The sequence below is a fragment of the Arachis ipaensis genome, chromosome B4 (assembly GCF_059453495.1).
Source record: "Arachis ipaensis isolate K30076 ecotype BB chromosome B4, ASM5945349v1, whole genome shotgun sequence".
Classification (NCBI taxonomy): Eukaryota; Viridiplantae; Streptophyta; class Magnoliopsida; order Fabales; family Fabaceae; genus Arachis; species Arachis ipaensis.
In genome coordinates, this window is record NC_142439.1 from 15,937,796 (window position 1) to 15,947,104 (window position 9,309).

Below are 9,309 nucleotides of genomic sequence, written 5' to 3' on the forward strand. Positions count from 1 at the left end.
ATCAAATCCTAGCCGTTCTAGCGCATAACCCCTTATTACTCCACAATTTTTCAGCAAACAAGGGTTTTGAGAAGGCGCCACTACGCAACCTTCTCCCACTTCTGTCCTAAAACTCTATCTTAAAAAAAGTAAGTCCAGCATAAAACATAAATAACATAACACATTTAAAGATAAAAATCCAACCTGAATACTACAGAAAAACCCACGATTAAAGCTACACGACTCTTCAAAATCCTAAAATAAAAGTGAAGTTAGTAAAATCTAAAAATTAATAATCAAAACATAAAAATCTAACTTGAAAAATTAGCAAAGCAAGTGTAATGTAAAAAATTAATAACCTTAAATGTGTATTTACTTTCATTAAAATTAAACATAAAAAATTTGTAATTCATCTTATGTTTTAAACTAAAAACTAATTAGAAATATTCTATTACTTTATAATAGAATATAACAAACAATGTTGTTATTTTTTTCTATTCATGTTATTCACGAGAAAAAGTAACAACTTATAACTTAGTAATCGTAATCCTAATTGCATATTTTCTATCACATAACAAATTAAAATTATATCAATCACAGTTTAAGGTTTAACCACTCTAAATTTCTTAGTGAGTGAGTTACCTAGAGACAATGGTGATGCAAATAAATTTTTCGACGTGGTGGTGGCAGCATATACGACGCAGTGACAGCGGCGGTGACCAACTTAGAAGGCTACATTTATGAATTTAGGGTTTCAGTTAAAAAAATGTAATGCAAAATAGGATACAATATGAAGAGGGAGGAGGACAACCTACCCAGACAGAGAACAGAGGAAGCTCTGGGGAGCAGCGACGAAATCGGTGACAGCACGAAACGTTCCACGCGACGCAAGTTAGTGGTGGCAGCTACCAGTCTACGTGGTCTTCGGAGGCTGGTGGTGGTGGCTGGCGGAGGGGTTGGCGGAGGTGGTTTAGGGGATGGAGAGAGAGAGAGAGAGAGAGAGAGAGAGAGAGAGAGAGAGAGAGAGAGAGAGAGAGAGGTCTTCCGAAATATGGGAGAGAGGGCGCGCATTCCAATTTAGGGTTAATTTTTGCCGTCGAATTTTTCGGCAGATCAATTTGACGGTAACCCCATCGCATGTCACAAAACACAACGTTCTATTAAGTGAGATTTACCATCGGTAAATCCGATTGTACAAAATGCGCCAAATTTTTCGTTCTTCCCTCCAAATATTACCGATGAAAAATTAAATCCGACAGTAACGTTTTTACCAGACGAATTTATTACCTGATCCGCCAATACTTCCAATGGTAAATCTGTCGCTGATATCCGACTCTAAATTCGACGGTATTCAGCGTTTTTCTTGTAGTGTTCGTCGCGTCAAAGCCTCTTTGTCGTCTTCACGTCAGAGCCTTTTCTGTCGTTGTGTCGCCTTTATGCTGCGGCCGTCGTTTGTTCCAGTTTCGTCGCTTGTGTCTTTCTCCTCTGTGCTCCACTGCTCCCTTTTTCTTGTCTCAGTTTGAATTTTGACCTTCCTCTGTGCTCATGCGGTTCCGACGTGCCCAGAGGCCAGAGGCGAATCCGTTCACGGTCCGTAGGACCAACACCATTCGAAGGTGGGTGGCCCGCCCCGCCTAGAACAGTCATGATCTGTAAACCCCCGAAATGATTTACATAATGGTTCCTGCTTTCTAACCAGAGTTAGCATTTATCCCCCCGGGTCATACTTGAGTATCACATCGTAGACCCCCGCCCCAACTAACTCTATCTTCCTTATCAGTGAACCGGAGATAGTGCATAGGTACTTTTCAATGCAGCGGGGACGAGACGACGTGACATACTACGATCACGTACAGGAGTGCTGCCCCCCTTCCTCCTCTGTGTTCAAATTCTAGCCCTAGTGGAAGATATGTTTGGTCTTTATTATTTTTTTTTCTTGTTTTGATTTAATTTTTGGTGTTGTTATTGTGTAACTTTTGATTGTTCTTTTTGGTGTTGTTGCTTTCTTTTAAATTTTAATTGTTGGTGTTGTTGATGTCTTATAATTTACTATAATTTGTTAACTAGGTATAATTTTTTTATTGTGTTGATTTTTGTTTTAATTGTTCAATTATCCTTTGTTTATTATTTTAACTGATATTATGAACTTGTTAATTTACTAATTATTCTTTGTGTTGATTGTTAATTTATTTTTAATTGTTATAATTATGTTAAATGTGTTACCTCATTGTTACCATACTTGTGGATTTTTGTTTTTAATTTTTTTTTTAAATCCAGGAATATTCATGTTTTCCGGCAGATAAAGGCTCCCGTTATCCATCGCAGAAGAGCAGGGACAGGGAATGATTTATGGGGACCACCCGTTGCCGTCCCTATTTTGGAGGTCCCATGTGCCCATCAAAAGTGAAACCAAAGTTTTGTTATGCATGGACGTGTAATGTGTAGTGTGGACTTAGTTTAAAGAGAGAACCCAACGTACTTAATTTGGATCATATAAAGTTGAAGCTTCATTTTCATTGCCACTTGCTCAAACCGTCCACATATGTTTCAATTTGTCGTTCAATGCATGAATCCATCACTTGATTTAGTAGTTGCCATGACCCATAAAATTAAGAATAAACTATTGTTCCTATTCATGGAAGATCATCATAATATTAATAAATTTATCAATAGTTTAGTGTTTTTGTATATAATAATATTATAAAAATATAAATTTTTTGAAATTATATCAATTTTGTCTTGATATTATAGATAATTATAAAAAATTTATAGAATCAAATTATTTTTAAAAAAAGATCGTAGAGAATAAAAAATCTTTGTCAACTATGAAAATCAAGGTCTTCGTATATTAAAAAAAAATCACATAATAAGTCGTTTAATTATTATTTTTATGTGAAAGAGTTTAATTTTTTTATTAATAATTAATTTTAACATTCATTATTTAGAATTTGAAAATTTTAATGTATATATTTTTCTATTTAATTAAGTGTTAAGTCTGTTGTACAAATAAAAATAAATAATTTTCATGTTTGTTATTTAAAAATAATATTTTTCTCTCTATATATAAAAATATAATTATATTAGTATAAAAAATTATATTAATAGTTATAAAAATAACTCGAATCTTGATTCTAATTATTAATCACAACATTAGTAAAAATAAAAGGGTATGTATATAATAATAATATTTTTTTATATGAATAATATTACGGGATTATTTTTTAATTATATTTAATTATAAATTTAATATATTTCTTATAATTTTATGAATTTATTTAAATTATATTATTTTATTAATTTTATTTTTTTATAAAATAGAAAAATAGAGACAGATAGGAAATAAGAGAGAGAAAAATAAAGAAGAAAAAGGAGAGTTGAGAGTTTGTTAATTTCAGAGAAAAAGATTTTATTTTAATGGTAATAAAAAAATATCTTTTGATATATTTTGATTTGTCAAATTAGTAATATAAAATATAATTATAAGTTATATATAGAGTATGAAGGGTAGAAAGAAATAGAAAATAGGAGAAAAATAGATAAGAGGATAGAGGAATGAAATTTATTAATTTTAGAGAAAAATATTTTATTTTAATTTTAATAAAAATTATTTGTGACACATTTTGATTGTCAAATTAGTAATATAATATAGATATATTTCAATTTTGACCCTATAATTATTATGTTGCTGTATTTTTTTTCAATTATTAATTCAAATAATTATTTTTATTTGAGTTTATGTTCTTAATATCATTGTTAGATTGTTGTTCTTAATACATGTTTCATACTTTCATTTCATATCATTAGATTTGGTGTATTTGATATATTATGATATTTTTTATATATTGTATTTAATTTTTTAGAAAAAAAACAAAAAAAAAGTAAAAAGTGTAATATGATCTAATTGATTATGAAATTGTTAATTTTATTGATTTTTGGGCAACAGAAGAAGTTCTTAAAAAAAATCTGATGTTCTTAATAATGTTAAAGACTTAGTAGGTGAGTATTATAATTTATTTTTTAATAATTTATTAGAATAATTTTAATTTTTAACTTGTTGATAACGTATTGTATATTTTGTTAGATAATATTGATGCTGATTTTCATCAAAATAATGGTAGTGATAGTAGTATGTTTTACGCTACATTACTTGATTTTTCTAATTTAAATGAAATAAATCTGCAGTAAATTTTTGCGAATTTTAATTATTGATGACAAATTTTAATGTTGGTATTTCATACTAATTGTTTCTTTTATTATTTAATTTTTAAGTTTGTATTTGGATAAAATTATAACATTGTGATTGATATAGTATTTTTAATTTGAATGACATTTTAAAATTTATATTAGACTATTGTATTTTTTATATTTTATTATAAAACGATTATTCCAGTTAAATAATGATTAAATCGATCGAACCAATAAATCAATAATTGAATTAGTTCGATTATCCATTTAATTTTTAGAACCTTAATTCTAATTCTAATACTATACTAAAAATCAGTTGATACTATTTATTTTAAAATTATTTTATAAAATAGAAAATGTTTCACATTTATAGCTAAAGAAGGGGAAGCTTTTCTTTTTTGGGGGGTAGGAGGGGGAGTTCATCTGATTGGAAGTTTTTTTTTTTTTTTTTTGGGTGAAGATTGGAAGTTTTTTATTTCTGATTTAATAGGAATTTATTGATTGGATGGGTCTTGCTTTATTTGGGCCTAATAAGACCCGCTCCTCTTCAGTTTCAAGCCCAAGAGAATAATTGGACCAAAGCCAATTCACTTGACTGTAAACAAACCCTCCTTCATGACAATAAAAACTCTCCCTCAGTGAAAAGGAAAAGAAATATGCTCTGTTTGGTTTCATTTTTTATCTCCCGACTTTAAATGCAACATAACAAATTATTATTTTACTTTTTGAGGTCCAATGTGTGTCAATGCATTCTATTTTTGGATTAAAAAGGCTTTTTCCTGACCAAAATTTACAACCAAAACAGTCCAAAGCTATTTGGATAAAAACCAATAAGTATCCATTCTAATAACTGTTGTGATTTGAATTTGTAGTTGCGTTTCAAAGCTTTTACGTAATTATAAACAGTTTATGCAACAATGACACATGCTTTAAGCCATGGTCCAATGCTAGCTTAGTAATTTGATTTTGTTTAAGCACATTTAATTTATTGAAACCACCCACCCACCCACCCATACATGTTATTTTACTTAACTTGTAATCAAATCAAAAGTAGAGATGAATGAGAATGGAAGCAAAAGCTCCACATTCTCCACCTCTTGAAAATTCTCTCCCTCCTAATAATAGTTACACACTCCCTTTCCATCCCTTTCACTACACACTACACTCAACTTCTTCCTTTTTTTATAAATAAACTCCCACAATTTTGCTCCAACTCATCATCGTTGAATATAACACAAAACATGAAGAAGATGAACAATAACAAGATTCCAACAACATCATGGGTTTTGATGTTGTTGTTTGTTTTTGGAACAACGTTGGTGTGTGTGGTTAATGCACAATCATCGGTGAAGCCGGTGGTGAAGATAGTGAAGGGGAAAAAGCTTTGTGACAAAGGGTGGGAGTGTAAGGGTTTCTCTGCTTATTGTTGTAACGAGACAATCTCTGATTTCTTCCAAACTTACCAGTTTGAGAACCTCTTTGCAAAGAGGAATTCCCCGGTGGCGCATGCCGTCGGTTTCTGGGATTACCAGTCATTCATCACGGCCGCCGCGCTGTACCAGCCTCTTGGGTTCGGGACCACCGGTGGAAAGCTTGGTGGCATGAAGGAGGTTGCTGCTTTTCTTGGTCATGTGGGAAGCAAGACTTCTTGTAAGTGATATAGCATCATAATTATATATATCTACAATTTTAAAATTGTATATTTAAAATTTATGTCAATTAATTAGAATAATGCTACATGTTTTTAGCAAATATTATTAGTTTTTATTAGTATTTAACCAACAATAATTTATATATATATTTATAAAAATTTTACATACAAAAAATATATAATTTATATTTATATTTACTAAAAATTGTACATATGAATGAATTAATTATATTTTTTAAAATTTATATATATAAATTAGTAAACTTTATTTATTAATTTTATTTATTAAAAATAATTTAATATTTATATTAACTAAATAATAATTAAAAATATTTAAAATTACTAATTTTAAGAATTTTTTAATTAATTATTGGAAATCAATTAATACAATAAATGGATTATATTGATTCTAGCCATATATAGATAGTAAAAGAATAGATTATATATATTATGAAGTAAAAATTTTAAAAACAGTTAATTTTATGTAAAATTAATAATTAAAAATTATTAAATAACACGAAGTTAACTTCACTTCAGTTTTTACCGTATTATTATGGTAGCATTTAGAAGAAATTGATGAGATTGTTGGAGAAAGATTAATGAAAAAATTGATTTCAGGTGGATATGGGGTGGCAACAGGGGGACCCTTAGCATGGGGATTATGTTACAACAAGGAACTGAGTCCAGATAAATATTACTGTGATGACTACTACAAGTTGACCTATCCATGCACCCCTGGCGCCGCTTATTATGGCCGTGGCGCCATCCCTATTTACTGGTTCCCTTTCTACCTCTTTCTTTTTAATTTAATTTAATCACTTTGCTTTCTTTGATGCCTAATAAATGATGAACAGGAACTACAACTATGGAAAAATAGGAGAAGCCCTAAAGGTGAATCTATTGGACCACCCAGAATACATAGAGCAAAATGCCACGCTGGCATTCCAAGCAGCAATACACACGTGGATGACCCCACCAGACAAGCACATTCCTTCACCACACGATGCCTTTCATGCCAACTGGAAGCCAACTAAGAATGACACGTTGGCAAAGCGGGTCCCAGGTTTTGGTGCCACAATCAATGTTCTCTACGGTGACCAAGTTTGTGGCCAGGGTTCTGATGGTGATGACATGAACAACGTTATTTCTCATTACCTCTATTATCTTGATCTCATGGGTGTTGGCCGAGAAGAAGCTGGGCCCCATGATGTCCTCTCTTGTGCTGAGCAAAAGCCCTTTAAGTCCGCTGGGCCTCCATCTTCTTCAACAACTTGATTATTGAGAATTCTTGAAAAAATCTTTGGAGAGTTCTAATAAAATTAAAGGAGGGGACATGCATGCGATGATGATGCATGGGAGTGGAAATTTTAAAACCCAGCTTTAATTTGGAGTGGATATTAATTGTTACATATTTGTATAGATTATAAACGTGCGTATTTCTTGGGTTTTCTTATTAATTGCATACCTCCTCCATGTGTAACTTGGATATATTTTTGGTACAATGTGCATAAAAAAAAGAAAAAAAAAGTGAAATATTTTATCATTATTAAGGATTGTTAACAATTTTGTTTGTTTTCTTCTTGAATCAGAATGTTTGGTACATTCTACTTTTATTCTCAGTTCCTGGATGAGGTAAGTAGCAGTTCAAGCATAATTGATTCTAAAATAAGTTGAGGCCGTTAATGACGAAATAAATAATTTAGGCTTTTATAAGATAGAAAATGTTTGGTAACAAAAAAATATTAGTCAAAAACAGCCATAATTTTTTTTATTTAGCATTCATTAATTGTTGCAACAATTAATGAATGCTAAATAAGGAAAGTTCCGGCTGTTTTTCTTTTTCTACCTAGCATTACTCTTATAAGATAAACACCATTGTAACATAGTATACGTGTATAATGAACATTTTAGCTAAATCCTGACATCAAATACAATGAAAATAATTGAAATGTCTAGAGATCAAATCTTTTCTCTGGTTTTTATGTACATTTTAAATAATTTTTCAAATATTTCAGAAAAGGGTTGGATCAATATGTATCACTTATCAAAAAAAATAGGTGTATTATGTCAAATTCTTATCTTTGAAAAGACAAAATACCAGCCAAATCATCATTTGTTTCTTTAGAAGGCTATTTTGTAAAAAAAAAAAAAATCTTTTGGAAGCTAAAACAGTAAATTATTATAATGGGTGCAATTCTTAATAGAGACAAATTAAAATCAGTGATTATAGCATAAAAATTTTTTTGCTCTCATGTTGCTACAACATGTAAATGTAATATTGCTGATAAGGTAAGATTTCATTTATTAACTTAAAAGTGTAAGATTTCTTTGTAGATCAAGATCTTAGTAGTTGGATTTTATCTAGGACATGAATTCTGTCTAAGTAGATATCTATTATGTCCTTTGGATTGGATAGAAAATTGATTATTGTGCTAAATTAAATTGGATTTATTTTGTAAGATTTTCTAAAATAATGATTTTTCTGATGGCTTTTCCAACATCCATCTCTATACACAATTGAAGTTTGAAAGCATTAGAAATGCTGTCAGGTATGTTAGGTTCTCTCCTCAACGGACTAAAAAATTTAAAAACTGCATTGAGACTGAGTTGATTGAATCTAAAAGTCTTGTGTGCTTGGATGTTTCAACTAGGTGGAATTCTACCTATCTAATGTAGGAACATGCTGAGAAATTTGAAAAAGCTTTTGATAGACTTTTTGATCAAGAACCTGATTTTCTTAGATGGTTTGGAGAGGATAGTGGGGAAAAAAGAAAAGTTGGTCCACTTACACCACTTGATTGACAACATGCTAGATTATTCATTGAGTTTTTGAGAATCTTTTATGAAATAACTTTGAGTTTCTCTTCTTCTTTGCATGTTACATCAAACAAATATTTTCATGAAATTGCATCTATTGCTTCTCAATTAACATCTTGGAGCCAAAGTCATTCTGAATTGTTAGGGTCTATGGCATGTTCAATGAAGAATAAATATCATAAATATTGGGGACCTGTTGACAAATTTAACCCGTTGTTACTTGTTGCTGTTGTATTGAATCCTCGTTATAAATTAGATTATCTCTGTTGGTGTTTGGAGGATGTTTATGACAAGGAAGTGTCTACTAGTATGACTGGTTTTATTAAATTAACATTAGAGACCTTATATAAGTTTTATGAAAAGGAGGTTGTAGATGATAAAGGAAGGGAGGATGGTGGAAGTTCATCTAGAGATGTCTTGGATGATAATACTAAAGTCTCAACTGGTGCTAAGGGAGTTTCTGAAAATAGAGTGAATATGTGGAAAAAGCAAAAAAGAGAGAAGGCTAATGCAGATAGCAAGTCAGATGTGGAGAGATATCTGGCCGAGGATACTGTAGAAGATGAGAATTTTGATATATTGGCTTGGTGGAAAGTGAATGCTTCAAAATACAGAGTTCTTTCTCTTATAGCCCGTGACGTCTTAGGTATTCCGGTCTCAACCGTTGCTTCTGAATC

General features: G+C 30.7%; 1 protein-coding gene across 1 annotated transcript; it reads left to right on the plus strand.

The window, feature by feature from the left end:
* Positions 1-5,126: 5,126 nt before the first annotated feature.
* CTL2 (chitinase-like protein) lies at positions 5,127-7,361 on the plus strand. The gene is made up of 3 exons (XM_016342409.3): positions 5,127-5,814; positions 6,434-6,593; positions 6,670-7,361. Exons 1-3 carry the CDS (start codon positions 5,406-5,408, stop codon positions 7,088-7,090), a joined length of 990 nt encoding a protein of 329 aa, XP_016197895.1. The 5' UTR covers positions 5,127-5,405; the 3' UTR covers positions 7,091-7,361.
* The last annotated feature ends 1,948 nt before the right edge of the window (positions 7,362-9,309 follow it).